Source organism: Zonotrichia albicollis, chromosome 30, assembly GCF_047830755.1.
Source record: "Zonotrichia albicollis isolate bZonAlb1 chromosome 30, bZonAlb1.hap1, whole genome shotgun sequence".
Taxonomy (NCBI): Eukaryota; Metazoa; Chordata; class Aves; order Passeriformes; family Passerellidae; genus Zonotrichia; species Zonotrichia albicollis.
Window position 1 is genome coordinate 6,465,501 of NC_133848.1, and position 17,430 is coordinate 6,482,930.

General features: G+C 55.0%; 2 protein-coding genes across 2 annotated transcripts in view; one reads left to right on the plus strand and one right to left on the minus strand.

Moving 5' to 3' along the window:
* Nucleotides 1-697: 697 nt before the first annotated feature.
* Nucleotides 698-7,249, minus strand: VPS72 (vacuolar protein sorting 72 homolog). The gene is made up of 7 exons (XM_074529112.1): nt 7,062-7,249; nt 6,106-6,258; nt 5,586-5,697; nt 4,534-4,713; nt 3,150-3,291; nt 1,795-2,154; nt 698-1,359 (listed from the first exon to the last, which is right to left on the minus strand). The coding sequence occupies exons 1-7, from the start codon at nt 7,176-7,178 to the stop codon at nt 1,356-1,358; spliced, it is 1,068 nt and encodes a 355-aa protein (XP_074385213.1). The 5' UTR covers nt 7,179-7,249; the 3' UTR covers nt 698-1,355.
* A 998-nt stretch (nt 7,250-8,247) lies between these two features.
* Nucleotides 8,248-17,430, plus strand: part of LOC141725667 (putative PIP5K1A and PSMD4-like protein) — a 32,889-nt gene continuing 23,706 nt past the window's right edge. Inside the window, 7 exon segments of the mRNA XM_074529636.1 lie at nt 8,248-8,366; nt 10,232-10,266; nt 10,667-10,741; nt 11,795-11,925; nt 12,378-12,495; nt 13,620-13,772; nt 14,645-14,944. Coding sequence (XP_074385737.1) covers nt 8,303-8,366; nt 10,232-10,266; nt 10,667-10,741; nt 11,795-11,925; nt 12,378-12,495; nt 13,620-13,772; nt 14,645-14,944 — 876 coding nt within the window. The 5' untranslated portion in view covers nt 8,248-8,302.

Here is a 17,430-nt window from a genome sequence, read left to right on the forward strand (position 1 = left end):
GATCCGACCCCAAAAACCACCAGGAGAAAACGGGAAAAGGGAGATACGGGGAAAGGTGAGGGGGCCATGGATCCTTCCCCGATCCCATAAACCCCGCAAAGATCCGACCCCGAAACCGCCGGGGAAAGGGAGATACCGGGAAAGGTGAGGGAGGAATGGATCCGTCCCCAATCCCATTAACCCCGCAAAGATCCGACCCCAAAAACCGCCGGGGAATGGGGGATACCGGGAAAGGTGAGGGGGCCATGGATCCTTCCCTGATCCCATAAACCCCACAAAGATCCGACCCCGAAACCACCAGGAGAAAAGGGAGATACGGGGAAAGGTGAGGGGGCCATGGATCCTTCCCGATCCCATAAACCCCGCAAAGATCCGACCCCAAAACCGCCGGGGAAAAGGGAGATACGGGGAAAGGTGAGGGGGCCATGGATCCTTCCCCGATCCCATAAACCCTGCAAAGATCCGACCCCGAAACCACCGGGGAAAAGGGGGATACAGGGAAAGGTGAGGGGGCCATGGATCCTTCCCCAATCCCATAAACCCCACAAAGCTCAAGGTGGGTTTGGCTCCACAAACCCAGAATTCGGGGGGTGAATGTGGTTTGGACCCCCCCAAAAATGCGGTTTGGGGGAGATGGGAATCTTTTGTGGGTTCTTCTGGAAAAAGGAATCCCATAAACTTTATTTTAGGCTTTTCTGGAGAAACCTTTTGTTTATTGTAAGGTTTTCTGGAAAATAACGGGTTCGTGAACCTTGTTTGCTGTAGGATTTCCTGGTAAAACAGCTCCCACCCCTTATTTTTTGTAGGATTTCAGGAAAACGGTTCTGCAAACCTCTTTATTTATTGCAGGAACTCCTGGCAAAAGGGGCTCCCACCACCCCACGCAGACCAACCCCCAAATCAACTTTATTCCCTCATCCGACACCCCTGGTGAACAATGACCCCCAAAAAATCCCTCAGAGGGGTGACCCCACATCCCCAAACCCCAAATCCTGGGATTTCAGGCACTGCCAACACTTGGGAAAGGAGCCCCTCAACAAAACCATCACCGCTGTCAGTCCCAATAACCTGACACCCCAATACCCCAAAATCCCAAATCTCAGGCGCTGGGCACGCTCTGTTTGGTGACGAATTTCTGCTGTTTTACGAAGAACACCCCAATACCCCAAAATCCCAAATCTGTGCTGTCAGACGCTGGGCTCGCTCTGTTTGATGACGAATTTCTGCCGTTTTAGGAACATTCCCGCACCCCAAACCCCAAATCTTAATCTATGGTATCAAGCACTGACCACACTCTGTTTGATGGCGATTTTCTGCTGTTTTAGGAAGAACATTCAAACCCCATCTCCCATCTCTCAGGCACTGGGCACGCTCTGTTTGATGACGAATTTCTGCCGTTACAGGAACATTCCCAAACCCCAAACCCCAAACCCCATACCCGCAGTGTCAGACACTGGGCACGCTCTGTTTGATGATGAATTTCTGCTGTTTTAGGAAGAACATTCAAACCCCATCTCCCATCTCTCAGACACTGGGCACGCTCTGTTTGATGACGATTTTCTGCTGTTTTAGGAACATTCCCACACCCCAAACCCCAAACCCCATATCCGTGCTGTCAGACGCTGGGCACGCTCTGTTTGATGACGATTTTCTGCCTTTATAGGAACAGCCCCAAACCCCAAACCCCAAATCCCATCTCTCAGACGCTGGGCACGCTCTGTTTGATGACGATTTTCTGCCGTTATAGGAACATTCCCAAACCCCAAACCCCAAACCCCATACCCGCAGTGTCAGACGCTGGGCACGCTCTGTTTGATGACGATTTTCTGCCGCCCGGGCCGGGCCCCGGCGCCGTCCCCGGCCCCTCCGGCCGTGCCCACGGCGGCGGCGGCGGCGCTGGGCAGCCCGTGCGCCGTCACGTACTTGCGGTAGGCCTCGCGGATGATGCGGAAGGCGCGGGCGTTGGCGTAGGGGATGTCGGTGATGGGGTCGCGGTAGAGCGCCGGCTTGTGCGTCACCGGGCACAGCTCCCGCACCGGCAGCCGCGGCGGCCGCGCCCGCGGGAAGCAGCGCTCGAAGGTGGCGTCGTCGCTGAAGGAGATGAACGTGCGCGAGCACTTGGCCGGCGACGGCGGCTGCGCCTCAGGGTCCAGCCTGGAACGGACGGGACGGGGCTGGGACGGGGCTGGGGAGGGGGCTTGGGGGGCCGGAAATGGGGTCCTGAGGGGTCTGGGGGCTCGGAAAGTGCAGCTCCAATGGGGGATTTGGGGTGACCAAAAGGGGGGTCCTGAAGGGTCTGGGGGCTCAAAGGGTGAGGGTCTGATGGGGAACTTGGGATGGCCAAAAGGGGGGTCCTGAGGGGTCTGGGGGCTTGGAAAGTGCAGCTCCAATGGGGGATTTGGGATGGCCAAAAGGGGGGTCCTGAGGGGTCTGGGGGCTTGGAAAGTGCAGCTCCAATGGGGGATTTGGGGTGGCCAAAAGGGGGGTCCTGAGGGGTCTGGGGGCTTGGAAAGTGCAGCTCCAATGGGGGATTTGGGGTGGCCAGAAGGGGGGTCCTGAAGGGTCTGGGGGCTTGAAAGGTGAGGGTCTGATGGGGAACTTGGGATGGCCAAAAGGGGGGTCCTAAGGGGTCTGGGGGCTCAAAGGGTGAGGGTCCGATGGGGGACTTGGGATGGCCCTCGAAGGGGACCCAAAAGTGGGGATTCCTAAGGGGTCTGGGGGCTCAAAGGTGAAGGTTCAGTGGGGGATTTGGGATCGCCATGGTGGTGCTTAGAAACTGTGAATCCCATAGGATTTGGGGCCTCAAAAACTGCGACTCCAATGGGGAATTTGAGATTGCCAAGGTGGAGCTCAAAAAATGCTTTTCCCATGAGATTTGGAGCTCAAAACCTGTTTTTCCCATGGGATTTGGAGCTCAAAACCTGCTTTTCTCATGGGATTTGGGGCCCAAAACCTGCTTTTCCCATAGGATTTGGGGCTCAAAACCTGCTTTTCCCGTGGGATTAGGGGGTTCCAAGGTGGCAGCCCCAGGCTGGGATCCAGCACCCAAACCCCCCCCAGAACCAGGATTTTGGGGTCTGGGAGCTCTGGGGCGCTGCCCAGCCCCGTGGGGCAGCCCCAGGCTGGGTTGGGGGTGCGGGGGCTCTCACCCCTCGACGTCCACGGGGTCATCGCGGCCGGGCTCGGGCAGCAGGGGCATGGTCAGCGACCAGTAGCGGATCACGGGGCCCACGATCTTCCTCTTCTTCTGCACCTGCTTCTTCTTGTCCGCCTCCAGCCGCTCGTAGTTCTCTGGGGGCAGGAATGAGATAAGGAGTGGGGGCAGGAATGGGGCAGGAATGGGATCAGGAATGGGGCAGGAGTGGGGCAGGAATGGGGGCAGGAAAGGGGCAGGAATGGGGCAGGAATGGGGCAGGAATGGGGGCAGGAATGGGGCAGGAATGGGATCAGGAATGGGGCAGGAATGGGGGCAGGAGTGGGGGCAGGAATGGGGCAGGAATGGGGGCAGGAATGGGGCAGGATGGGATCAGGAATGGGGCAGGAATGGGATCAGGAGTGGGGCAGGATGGGATCAGGAATGGGGCAGGAATGGGGGCAGGAATGGGGCAGGAATGGGGCAGGAATGGGGGCAGGAGTGGGATCAGGAATGGGGCAGGAACAGCTCAGCCCAGCACAGGGACATTGCAGCGCTGCCAGGTCTGATCCTGGGATCCCCGTGCCATTCCCAGTGTCCCTGTCCCATTCCTGCTGTCCCTGTCCCAATATCCCAGTATACCATTCCCATTCCCAGTATCCATCCCCTCACCCAGGGAGCGCAGGTTGATCTCCTCGGTGATCTTGGCTCTATCCCATTCCCATTCCCATTCCCATTCCCAGTATCCCATTATCCCATTATCCCATTCCTCACCCAGGGAGCGCAGGTTGATCTCCTCGGTGATCTTGGCTCTATCCCATTCCCAGTATCCCAGTATCCCATTATCCCATTCCCAGTATCCCATTCCCAGTACCCCAGGGAGCGCAGGTTGATCTCCTCGGTGACCTTGGCTCTATCCCATTATGCCATTATCCCATTCCCAGTATCCCATTATCCCATTCCCATTCCTCACCCAGGGAGCGCAGGTTGATCTCCTCGGTGACCTTGGCTCTATCCCATTCCCACTCCCATTCCCATTCCCAGTATCCCATTATCCCATTCCCAGTATCCCATTATCCATCCCCTCACCCAGGGAGCGCAGGTTGATCTCCTCGGTGATCTTGGCTCTATCCCATTCCCATTCCCAGTATCCCAGTACCCCATTCCCATTCCCAGTATCCCATTCCTCACCCAGGGAGCGCAGGTTGATCTCCTCGGTGATCTGGGCTCTATCCCATTCCCAGTATCCCATTATCCCATTCCCAGTATTCCATCCCCTCACCCAGGGAGCGCAGGTTGATCTCCTCGGTGATCTGGGCTCTATCCCATTCCCATTCCCATTCCCATTCCCATTCCCATTCCCATTCCCATTATCCCATTCCCATTATCCCATTCCTCACCCAGGGAGCGCAGGTTGATCTCCTCGGTGATCTTGGCCTCCTCCAGCAGCTCCTCCTGCGTCAGGGGCCGCTCGTAGCTCGTCCCTCCCTTCTTCCTCTTGGACTGCACCTGGCGCTCCTGGAGCCGCAGGAACGTCTGCCGGGTGTGCTCCGTGGTGGACTGACGCATGTGCTTCCTGCCTGGAGAGACACGGAACAAACACAACCCATGGATCACCCTGGGATCCCATCCCAACCCTGGGGAACCAGGGAACGTCTGCCGGATGTGCTCCGTGGTGGACTGACGCATGTGCTTCCTGCCTGGAGAACAAACACGGGCCCATGGATCACCCTGAGATCCCATCCCAACTCCTGGGATCCCAACCCAACCCTGGGGAACCAGGGTACATGTGCCGGGTGTGCTCCGTGGTGGACTGACGCATGTGCTTCCTGCCTGGAGAACAAACACGGGCCCATGGATCGCCCTGAGATCCCATCCCAGCCCCTGGAGAACCCAGAGATCCCATCCCAACCCTGGGGAACCAGGGAACGTCTGCCAGGTGTGCTCCGTGGTGGAAGCTGCATGTGCTTCCTGCCTGGAGAACAAACATGGGCCCATGGATCGCCCAGAGATCCCATCCCAACCCCTGGGATCCCATCCCAACCCTGGGGAGCCAGGGAACGTCTGCCGGGTGTGCTCTGTGGTGGACTGACGCATGTGCTTCCTGCCTGGAGAACAAACAGGGACCCATGGATCGCCCAGAGATCCCATCCCAACCCCCTGGAGAACAAACACGGGCCCATGGATTGCCCAGAGATCCCATCCCAGCCCCTGGGATCCCATTCCCAACCCCTGGAGGACCAGGAGCTCCCCCTGGGATCCCATTCCCAGCCCCTGGAGAATCAGGAGCTCCCCCAGAGGATCCCATTTCCAGCCCCTGGATCACCCAGAGATCCCCAGGATCCCATCCCAACCCCTGGAGGATCAGGAGCTCCCCCAGAGGATCCCATTTCCAGCCGGGATCACCCCGACCCTGCTCCCACCCCATCCCCATGCCCATCCCCTCACTCACTGTCTCCCCCGTCCTCCTGCAGCTCCAGGGGTGTGGATTTCACCTCCCGGCCCCGCTGGGCTCCTCCCCGCGGCCCCTCGGCCTTCTTGGCCCGCAGGCTCTTGAGCGGCTCCTGCAGGGAGGGATGAGGGCCGGGAACAGCTCGGGATGGGCGGGATTTCCATGGAACAACCCCGGGAAGGGCCCGGTACCCGGAGCAGCCCCGGGATCGGCAGGATTTCCCCGGAGGAGCCTCGAGAAGGACTTGGTACCCCCTGAGACAGCTCGGTACCCCCAGAACAGCTCGGTATCCCCAGGAAGGGCTCAGGATCGGGAGGATTTCCCCGGAAAAGCCCCGGTAAGGGCTCGGTACCCCCGGGAAGGGCTCGGTACCCCCGGGAAGGGATCGGTACCCCCAGAACAGCTCGGTACCCCTGGGAAGGGCTCAGGATCGGGGAATTTCCCCGGGAAGGGCTCGGTACCCCCGGTAAGGGCTCGGTACCCCCAGACCAGCTCGGTACCCCCGGTAAGGGCTCGGTACCCGGTAGGCCTTGGTGAGCACGCGGCGCTGCCGGCGGGGCTCGGCCTCGTCCTGCTCCGAGCCCGGCTCGTCGCCCTCGTCGATGTCGAAGTCAGAGTCAACCTCGTCATCGCTGTCGGAGTGATCGCCGCGGTACTCGTCATCGCCGGACTCCTGGAATGAGGTAAACATTGGGAATGTTGGGAATGATGGGATCTGGAACTGTGGGACCCCACAGAGTGACCGCCCCGGTACTCGTCATCGCCGGACTCCTGGGGTAACAGAAACATTGGGAATGTTGGGAATGTGGAATTGTTTGGAATGTGGAAACGTTGGGGAGCGTGGAATCCCACCCAGGGACCCCCACAGGACTCATTGTCCCTGGGCTCCTGGGATGGGGAACTGTGGGAATAACGGGAGCACGGAAATACCGGGAATGGGAACCATGGAATCCTACTGAGGCCTGGGATGGGGAAAGTTGGGAATACAGGAATAAGGGATTGGGAGCCATGGGATCCACTGAGTTCTCGTTATCCCTAGGCTCCTGGGATAACAGGAATGTGGGAATGTTGGGATTGGGGGCCGTGAAATCCCACTGAGTCCTGGGACAGAAAAGCGTTGTTGGGAATATTGGGAATGTTGAGAATGTTGGGAATACGGGAATGTTGGGAACGGGAACTGCGGAATCCCACGCAGGGATCCCCACAGGACTCGTTGTGCCCGAACTCCGGTGGGACACGGGGATGGATCCCCCTGGCACCCGTTATCCTGGGATTTATCCCGCTGTCCCGGGACCCCACAGGGATGCAGCACCCGGGGGTCCCCAATAGCTCCCCCCATTGTTCGCACATCCCCGTTCCCCGGACATCCCCCGGCACCCCCCGCTCCCCTCACGCTTCCCGCCTCCCGCCGCCCCGCTCCGAGCTCCGGGCCCGCTCCCGCCGCGCCCCCGCCGCGCCCCCCGGCGCCGGGCTCGCCTCGTTGAAGCCGCCGTAGGTGGTCTGGTAGAACTCGTCCTCCTCCTCGGCCTGCAGCAGCCCCGAGAGGCGATTGCCGGCCGTGCGCCGCGGGGCGCGGCCCTCCGCCAGGCTCATCTCGGCGCTCCGCCCGCCCGCCTGCCGCCGCCGCGCGGCCAGGCACGGCGAGCGCCGAGCGATCGATGGGCGGGGACAGACACAGCGGCGCCGCGCGGGGGGAGGGGGAACTGCGGGTGACGTCAGTGCCTTTGAGGTGACGTCATTGTGTTTGGGGTGACGGCATTGTGTTTGGGTGATGGCATTGCGATTGGGGTGCAATAATTATGCGAGTGAAGTCATGGGGGACTTTTGGGGTTGTTTTGAGGGGATTTTTGGGTTTTTGGTTTGGGTGAAATAACCTGGATTTTGGGGAAAAAAAAATGGGGTATTTAAGGGGGAAAGATGGGGATTTTAGAGCCAAAAATGGGGATTTTTATGGGACTTTCTGGGGAGTTTTGGGGGTTTTTGGGGAGGTTCCCATTGTGTGGGGCGACGTCATGGGGTGGGCGTGACAGCTGTGACCTTATATGACGGAGTGTAGGCACTCTATGATATCACGGGATGACGGGGCAGGGTTGTGGGTCTGTGACGTCAGAGGGTAGACACATTGATGCATAAGTCAGCAGTGTGACATCACAGGATGGAGATGCGTGTGTGTGTGTGTGTGTGCTCTGTGAGTGCATAAGGGTGACGTCATTTAATGTTGTGCTCAATGAGCTCAGTGTGACGTCACTCCGCCCCACCCTCCGCCCGTCACGTGACGCCGCTGGGCCGAATACGAGCTGGGGAAGGCGGAGCCGCTGTCGGGGCCGCGCATGCGCCGTGCGGGCCCGCCCGCGTGGCCCCCGCTGCCCCCATCGCCCACGGCCGCGTGGGGCGCGCCGGGAGGGGCGGGGCTGAGCGCGGAAAGGGCGTGGTCTGGCACAGAATGGGGTGTGGCCACGCTCGATTGGTGACGCTCAGCATGGAGGGGGCGGAGTGGAATGTGAATAGGCGCGGCTTAGCCGTGAGGAGGGCGGAGCCGCACATAAAAAGGCGGGGCTGAACCGCAGGTGGGCGTGTCTCTGCCCACATAAGCAGTGTCAATACGCGGAGTGGGCGCGGTTTGTCCCGAAAGAGGCGTGGCCGTGTGGGCGGGGGCGTGGCCGGGCGTGGCGGGCGGGGGCGGGCTGAGGGTGGGGGGGCGCAGCGCGCGCTCCAAGATGGCGGCGGCGGCGGCGGGGCCCGAGTCCGGCGGCAGCAGCGGCAGCAGCGGCGGCCTCGGCGGTACCGGATGGGAACGGCCCGGGGGGCGCGGGGAGGGCCCGGCTGGGGCGAGGGAAGGGCCGGGGGGAGCTGAGGGCGTGAGCGGCTGAGGGGGGAGTGGGGGCGTGAGCGGAATGGGGCGGTCTGGGGGGGATTCGGGGTGTTATGAGGGGGATTGTAGGGGTTATGAGGGGGATTTGGGGGTTATGAGCGGGATTCGGGGGGTTATGAGGAGGATTGTAGGGGTTATGAGTGGGATTCGGGGTGTTATGAGGGGGGTTTGGGGGTTATGAGGGGGATTGTAGGGCTTATGAGGGGTCTGGGGGCGTGAGGGGCTGAGGAGGCTGCGTGAGGGTGAGGGGGCTCTGGGGCGTGAGGGGAATGGGGCGATCTTGGGGGGATTTAGGGGTTTATGAGGGGGAATTGGGGGTTATGAGAGAGGTTATGGGGCTTATGAGGGGGATCTGGGGGGTTATGAGGGGAATTTTGGGGCTGTGAGGGGGATTTGGTGGTTATAAGGGGGATTTGGGGGTTATGAGGGGGTATTGGGGGGTTACCAGGGGGTTATCAGGGGTCTGGGGGCGTGAGGGGGCTCTGAGGTTTTTTTGGGGGGTCTCCGGGCGTTTTGGATGAGTTTAGGACTGGGAGACTCAGGGGGTTTGGAAGGTTTCTTTGGGGTATAGAAGTTTAGCGATGATGGGGATTTTTGGGGTTTTTTGGGGGGTGTAAAACTCTGGGGCTGAGGGGGATTTTGGGGTCTTTATGGGGTTATTTTGGAGGGATGTGGGACTCTTTTGGGGAGGGGATTTGGGGCTTTCTGGGGGAATTTTGGGGCATTTGGAGCTTTCTGGGGGAATTTTGGGGCATTTGGAGCTTCCCGGGGGTGTCTGAGGCGCCATGGGGGGAGCCCAGCCCCGACTTTTCCCCTGAAAACCGAATTCCGAGTTTTCCTTTTTCTCCAAAACACCTGGGAGTGCTCGGGGGGGGGACCCGAGAGGCCCCAAAACTTCCCAAAAATAAAAAATGAAAAATAGAAAAGGTGGGGAACGGGGCGGGGAGGGAGCGCGTCGGTGCCAGGGAAATCCGATTCCCGTTCCCGTGCGGTGACTCACGGGGGTGGGATCGGCTCGCGGGGATCCCAAAATCACAGAAAAACCCCAAAAAAACCCTCAAAAACCCCCAAAATGAGCCCGGGATCGGCTCGCGGGGATCCCAAAATCCCAGGAAAATCCCAAAAAAACCCCCAAAAACCCCAAAAGGAGCTCGGGATCAGGCAGCAGAGCAGCAAAGCCTCCCAAAATCCCAGAAAATCCCCAAAAAATCCCAAAAAGAGCCGCGATCGGGCAGCAAAGCCCCGGGATTTGTTTGCACCAGCGGGAACGGGAGCCAGGGAAAGCGGTGGAAAATCGGGAATTGCCATCTCTGACACTTTTTTGGGGATAAAACCGCCGATTTCGGGGCTTTTAACTCCGGGGTTTTTCATTTTCCTGGTTTTTCCTGAAGCTGGCAGAGTTGCTGGGAGAATCCAGCCCTTTATCCCGCTTTTTTTTTTAGCTCCAGATTGCATTTTCCACTTAAAATTTTGGGTTCATATCCATAAAAATTCCACCTTGGAAAGAGTTTTTTGCTCCTCGCTTTTCCCTGGAAGGGTTTAAGGCCTGATCCCTGATTTTCTGACTCTTTATCCGTGGGGTTTTTTGGGAATTTGGGGCCAGAAGCCCCAGGAGAGCAGCGTGTGTGGGTGGGATAATTCAGGTTTTGTGTTCTGTAGGACTTTTCCCTGTTTTTGTGGGATTTTTCCCGTTTTTCTGGGAGTTTTCTGGGGTTTTCCATTGCTTTTGTGGGATTGATCCTTTCTGAGTGCAGATTTTCCTTTCTTTTGGCAGGATCCAACACATTCAAAAAGTCCCTGACTCCCGAGGTGAGTTCCAGGCTGGAAAAATCCCAAATTTCAGATTTTCCTGCTCCTTTTCCGAGCCTGCCTTGGCCCTGGGCAGCTCCTCCCGTGGGGGTTTTGGGGATTTGTCCTTCCCAAGGGAATTCCTGCTCCAAAACCCGAATCCGCCCTGGAACCACCCCAAAATCCCTGGAGAAATCCAATTTAACAGCTCCTGGGTGAATCCTGGGGCCGGGAATCGCTGGATTGGGATCTGCAGCTTTCCCAAATTCCCTCCTAAAACGTTGGAATTACTGTGGGAGGAACCCAGCCCAGCTTTCCACGGGTTCCAGGAATAAACCCCAAACTTTTCCAGGGGGTTTCGGGTGGGAAAAACGCTGTAAAAAATTGAATTTTCCAATTTTTTTCTCTCTTTTCCCAAAAGATGCCGGGAGGATCCCAGACCATCCGGAAAGGCCACAGAGGAGTGGATTCCACAGGGGAAACCACCTACAAAAAGGTAAATTCCCACTTTTTTTTCCCTTTTCCTGAGGAGTTTTGCCTGGGATTGCTGTGGGAATGGGAAGAGATTCCATGGAAATGGAGGAAAAAGGGAATTTTGGGGGTTTTTTCCCCCATTTTAATTGTCATGTAATCTCCGTTCCTGCTGAATTTCTGTTCCTGTTGAATTTCTCTCGTTCCCACTGAATTCTTGCAATTGCTATTTCTGTTGAGTTCCACCTGTTCCTGTTGAATCTCTCCCGTTCCAATTGGATTTTTGTTCCCATTCCCATTGAACTCCCATTGCCTTTCCCACCAAATACCTCCCATTCCCAGCCCTGTTCTCACTGTGATTCCCAGCTCCATTCCCATTCCCACTGTAATTCCCATTTCCCCTGTTGCTGCTGCAATCCCCACTGTTTTCCCATTCCCAGCCCCATTCCAGCTGTGATTCCCACCCCATTCCCTCTGTACCCACCCTGTTTCCCCGTTCTCAGCTGTAATTCCTGTTCCCATTCCCAGCTGCAATTCCCATTCTCATTCTTGTTCCTGCTGTAATTGCCATTCCCATTTCCAGCCGTTATCCCTATCTACATTCCTGCTGTAATTCCCATTCCTGCTGTAATTCCCATTCCCAGCTGAAATTCCCATTCCCATTTCCAGCCGTTATCCCTATCTACATTCCTGATGTAATTCCTATTCCTGCTGTAATTCCCATTCCCATTCCTGCTGTAATTCCCATTCTCAGCTGTAATTCCCACTGTATCCACCCCATGCCCTCTGTAATTCCCATTCTCACTGTAACCCGTTTCCCCTGTTCCCCATTCCCATTCTTGCTGTAATTCCCATTCCCATTCCTGCTGTAATTTCCATTCCCAGCTATTCCCAGGTGCAGTTCCCTTTCCCGCTGTGATTCCCATTCACGCTGTAACTCCCGTTCCCATTCCTGCTGTAATTCCCATTGCCATTATCTCTGTAATTCCCATTCCCATTCCCATTCCCACTGTAACCCCGTTCCCATTCCCGTTCCCGCTCTAACCCCGTTTTCCCTGTTATTTCCCCCGTTTCCCAGACGACGTCGTCGGCGCTGAAGGGCGCCATCCAGCTGGGCATCACGCACACCGTGGGCAGCCTGAGCACCAAGCCCGAGCGCGACGTGCTCATGCAGGACTTCTACGTCGTGGAGAGCATCTTCTTCCCCAGGTGGGCGCCCACGGGGCTTCGGGGACCCCCCTGTTCCCCGTGGGACCCCCAGTCAGTCCCATTCCGGAACGTTCCCCGTGGGACCCCCCAGTCAGTCCCATTCCGGAACGTTCCGTGTGGGACCCCCCGTTCCCCGTGGGACCCCCAGTCAGTCCCATTCCGGAACGTTCCGTGTGGGATCCCCCGTTCCCCGTGGGACCCCCAGTCAATCCCATTCTGGAACGTTCCCTGTGGGATCCCCCATTCCCCATGGGACCCCCAGTCAGTCCCGTTCCGGAACGTTCCCTGTGGGATCCCCCATTCCCCGTGGGACCCCCAGTCAGTCCCGTTCCGGAACGTTCCCCGTGGGATCCCCCATTCCCCGTGGGACCCCCAGTCAGTCCCATTCCGGAACGTTCCCCGTGGGACCCCCAGTCAGTCCCGTTCCGGAACGTTCCGTGTCCCCCCCGCAGCGAGGGCAGCAACCTGACGCCCGCCCACCACTACAACGATTTCCGCTTCAAGACCTACGCGCCCGTGGCCTTCCGCTACTTCCGGGAGCTCTTCGGCATCCGCCCCGACGACTACCTGGTCAGCTGCCGCGGGCCCCCTTGGCCTTTCCCTTCCCTGGAATTCCCTGGAATTCCCTGGAATTACCTTTTCCCTGTTTCCTTTTTCCCCTTCCTTTTCTTTTTCCTGTTCCCTTTTTTCTTCTCTTTCCTTGTTTTTCCCACTTTCTTTTTTGCTTCCCGTTTCCTTTTTTTTTCTTTATTTTTTTACCCCTTTCCTTTTCTCTTTCTCCTTTTCTCTTTCTCCTTTTCTCTTTCTCCTTTTCTCTTTCTCCTTTTCTCTTTCTCCTTTTCTCTTTCTCCTTTTCTCTTTCTCCTTTTCTCTTTCTCCTTTTCTCTTTCTCCTTTTCTCTTTCTCCTTCTCTCTTTCTCCTTCTCTCTTTCTCCTTCTCTCTTTCTCCTTCTCTCTTTCTCCTTCTCTCTTTCTCCTTTCTCCTTTCTCCTTTCTCCTTTCTCTTTCCTTCTTTTTCTTTTCTCTTTTTTCCTTTCTCCTTTTTCCTTTCTCCTTTCTCCTTTCTCCTTTCTTTCTTTTCCATTTCCCTTCCCTTTCTCTTCCCTTTCCCCCTCAGTTTTTTCTTTTCTATTCCCTTCTTCTTTTCTCTTCCTGTTGTTCCTGTTTTTTCCCCCTTTCCCCCCTTTTTTTTGCCATTTTTCTCCCTTCATATTTCAGGATTCCTTTCCCCCTTTTCCTTCCCACATTTCCCCTCGTGCTGCCACCCAACCACTCCTGGCTGCCCTTCCCTGCTCCGAGCCGTTCCCCTGCTCGTTTTGAGCAGGAAAACCCCAAATCCCTCTGCTATTCCCAGAAAAACAAAACCCCAATCCCAAATTTCCCAATTCCAGTCCCAATCCCCAGTGTCCCCAGTAAATCCCCAATATTCCCAATCCTGTTTTCCCTGCAGTATTCCCTGTGCAGCGAGCCCCTGATCGAGCTCTCCAACTCGGGCGCCAGCGGCTCGCTGTTCCCATTCCCACCCCAATCCCCAATAAATCCCCAACATTCCCAATCCTGTTTTCCCCGCAGTATTCCCTGTGCAGCGAGCCCCTGATCGAGCTCTCCAACTCGGGCGCCAGCGGCTCGCTGTTCCCATTCCCACCCCAATCCCCAATAAATCCCCAACATTCCCAATCCTGTTTTCCCCGCAGTATTCCCTGTGCAGCGAGCCCCTGATCGAGCTCTCCAACTCGGGCGCCAGCGGCTCGCTGTTCTACGTCAGCAGCGACGACGAGTTCATCATCAAAACCGTGCAGCACAAGGAGGCCGAGTTCCTGCAGAAGCTGCTGCCCGGATACTACATGGTGAGAGAGCCTGGAATTACAGGAATTCCTTGGGAATATGTGCCTGGATACTACATGGTGAGAGGGCTGGGAATTCCCTGGGAATCCCTACATGGTGAGAGTGCTGGGAATTACAGAAATTCCTGCCCGGATACTACATGGTGAGAGTGCTGGGAATTACAGAAATTCCTGCCCGGATACTACATGGTGAGAGTGCTGGGAATTCAGGGAATTCCTTGGGAATCCCTGCATGGTGAGAGTGCTGGGAATTACAGGAATTCCTTGGGAATCCCTACATGGTGAGAGTGCTGGGAATTGAGGGAATTCCCTGGGAATCCCTGCCCGGATAGTGCATGGTGAGAGTGCTGGGAATTCAGGGAATTCCTTGGGAATCCCTGCATGGTGAGAGCTGCGATTTTGGCACATCCCCACCTCAAAATCCCCCAGAAACCCCCCAGAAACCCCCCAAACCCTGTGACTGCAGCTCCCTGCCCATTTCTGTGCAGAACCTGAACCAGAACCCGCGCACGCTGCTGCCCAAGTTCTACGGGCTGTGCTGCCAAAACCCCCCAAAAACCCCCCATAACACTCCATAACCCACCCGTAACCCCCAAAAACCCCCCAAACCCCATGACTGCAGCTCACTCCCCGTTTCTCCCTTTCTCAGAACCTGAACCAGAACCTGCGCACGCTGCTGCCCAAGTTCTACGGGCTGTGCTGCCAAAACCCCCCAAAAACCCCCAAACCCCATGACTGCAGCTCACTCCCCATTTCTCCCTTTCCCAGAACCTGAACCAGAACCCGCGCACGCTGCTGCCCAAGTTCTACGGGCTGTGCTGCCAAATACCCCCCAAACCCTGTGCCCCTGCAGCTCACTCCCCATTTCTGTGCAGAACCTGAACCAGAACCCGCGCACGCTGCTGCCCAAGTTCTACGGGCTGTACTGCGTGCAGGCGGGCGGCAAGAACATCCGCATCGTGGTGATGAACAACCTGCTGCCGCGCTCCGTGCGCATGCACCTCAAGTACGACCTCAAGGGCTCCACCTACAAGCGCCGCGCGTCGCCCAAGGAGCGCGACAAGGCCTTCCCCACCTTCAAGGACCTGGACTTCCTGCAGGACCTGCCCGACGGGCTCTTCCTGGACGCCGACATGTACAGCGCGCTCTGCAGGACGCTGCAGCGCGACTGCCTGGTCAGACACACGGCACTGGGGGGTTTGGGGGGGATTCGGGGGTTTGGGGGGGATTCGGGGGTGTTCTGCGTTTTTTCCTGATTTTTTGGAGGAAAATTGGGGGTGTTCTGCATTTTTTCCTGGTTTTTTTTTGGAAATCGGGGATGTTTTGCATTTTTTTTCCTGGTTTTTGGGGAGAATCGCGTGTGTTCTGCATTTTTTCCTGGTTTTTTTTTGGAAATCAGGGATGTTTTGCATTTTTTTCCTGGTTTTTGGGGAGATTCAGGGGTGTTCTGCATTTTTTCCTGATTTTTTTTTGGAAATCAGGGATGTTTTGCGTTTTTTCCTGGTTTTTGGGGAGAATCGGGGGTGCTCTGCATTTTTTCCTGGTTTTTTTTTGGAAATCAGGGATGTTTTGCATTTTTTTTCCTGGTTTTTGTGGAGAATCAGGGGTGTTCTGCATTTTTCCTGGTTTTTGGGGAGAATCAGGGGTGTTCTGTGTTTTTCCGGGTGTTTTAGGGAAATCAGGAGTGTTTTGCACTTTCTCCTGGTTTTTGGGGAGAATCAGGGGTGTTCTGCATTTTTCCCTGATTTTTTGGAGGACACTTTGGGGTGTTCTGCTTTTTTTTCTGGTTTATTTTTTGGAAATCAGGGATGTTTTGCACTTTTTCCTGGTTTTTGGGGAGAATCGGGAGTGTTCTGCATTTTTTCCTGTTTTTTTATGAAACCAGGAGTGTTTTGCATTTTTTCCTGTTTTTTTTTTTGGAAATCAGGGGTGTTCTGCCTTTTTTCCTGATTTTTTGGAGGAAAATTGGGGGCGTTCTGCATTTTTTTCCTGGTTTTTTTTTGGAAATCAGGGATGTTTTGCACTTTATCCTGGTTTTTGGGGAGAATCGGGGGTGTTCTGCATTTTTTCCTGTTTTTTTTTTTGGAAATCAGGGATGTTTTGCATTTTTTTTCCTGGTTTTTGGGGAGAATCAGGGGTGTTCTGCCTTTTTTCCTGATTTTTTGGAGGAAAATTGGGGGCGTTCTGCATTTTTTTCCTGTTTTTTTTTTGGAAATCAGGGATGTTTTGCATTTTATCCTGGTTTTTGGGGAGAATCGGGGGTGTTCTGCATTTTTTCCTGATTTTTTTTTTGGAAATCAGGGATGTTTTGCATTTTTTTTCCTGGTTTTTGGGGAGAATCGGGGGTGTTCTGTGTTTTTCCGGGTTTTTTAGGGAAATCAGAGGTGTTCTGTCTTTTTTCCTGGTTTTTTTTAGGGAAAATCTAGGGTGCTCTGCGTTTTCTCTCGGTTTTGAGAAAATCAGGGGTGTTCTGCCTTTTTTCCTGATTTTTTGGAGGAAAATTGGGGGTGTTCTGCATTTTTTCCTGGGTTTTTTTTGGAATCAGGAGTGTTTTGCGTTTTTTTCCTGGTTTTTGGGGAGAATCGGGAGTGTTCTGCTTTTTTTTTGGTGTTTTTTTTAAAATCAGGAGTGTTTTGCGTTTTTTCCTGGTTTTTGGGGAGAATCGCGTGTGTTCTGCATTTTTCCAGGATTTTTTTTGGAAATCAGGGATGTTTTGCACTTTCTCCTGTTTTTTGGGGAGAATCGGGGGTGCTCTGCATTTTTACAGGTTTTTTAGGGAAATCAGAGGTGTTCTGCATTTTTTCCTGATTTTTTTTTGGAAATCAGGAGTGTTTTGCGTTTTTTCCTGGTTTTTGGGGAGAATCGGGGGTGTTCTGCCTTTTTCCAGGATTTTTTTTGGAAATCAGGGATGTTTTGCACTTTATCTTGGTTTTTGAGGAGAACCAGGGGTATTCTGCATTTTTTCCTATATTTTTTTTTGGAAATCAGGAGTGTTTTGCATTTTTTCCTGGGTTTTTTTTGGAAATCAGGAGTGTTTTGCACTTTATCCTGGTTTTTGGGGAGAATCGGGGGTGTTCTGCATTTTTTCCTGATTTTTTTGGAGGAAAACTGGGGGTGTTTTGCATTTTTTCCTGGTTTTTTTTGGAAATCAGGGATGTTTTGCATATTTTTTTTTCCTGGTTTTTGGGGAGAATCGGGGTGTTCTGCATTTTTTCCTGGTTTTTTTTGGAAATCAGGGATGTTTTGCACTTTTTCCTGGTTTTTGGGGAAAATCAGGGGTGTTCTGCATTTTTTCCTGATTTTTTGGAGGAAAATTGGGGGCGTTCTGCTTTTTTTTCTTTTTTTTTTTGGAAATCAGGGGTGCTCTGTGTATTTTCCATGTTTTTGGGGAAGCTGGGGGTGTTCTGTGCTTTTTTCTGGTTTTTGGGGGAAAACTGGGGATGTTCAACCCTTTTCCACGTTTCTGGGTTTTTCTCATGGAAAACTTGTGCTTTTCCACCCTTTTCCCTGTTTCTGCGGGTTTCTAATGGGACATTTTTCTGGAAGATCCCGACCCGTGATCCAGCCCTGGTTTTGCCCATTCCCGATTGGAAAAGCCCTGTCAGGACCCCCCGTTCCATCCCCAAATTCCCAAATTCCCATTCCCAGGTGCTGCAGAGTT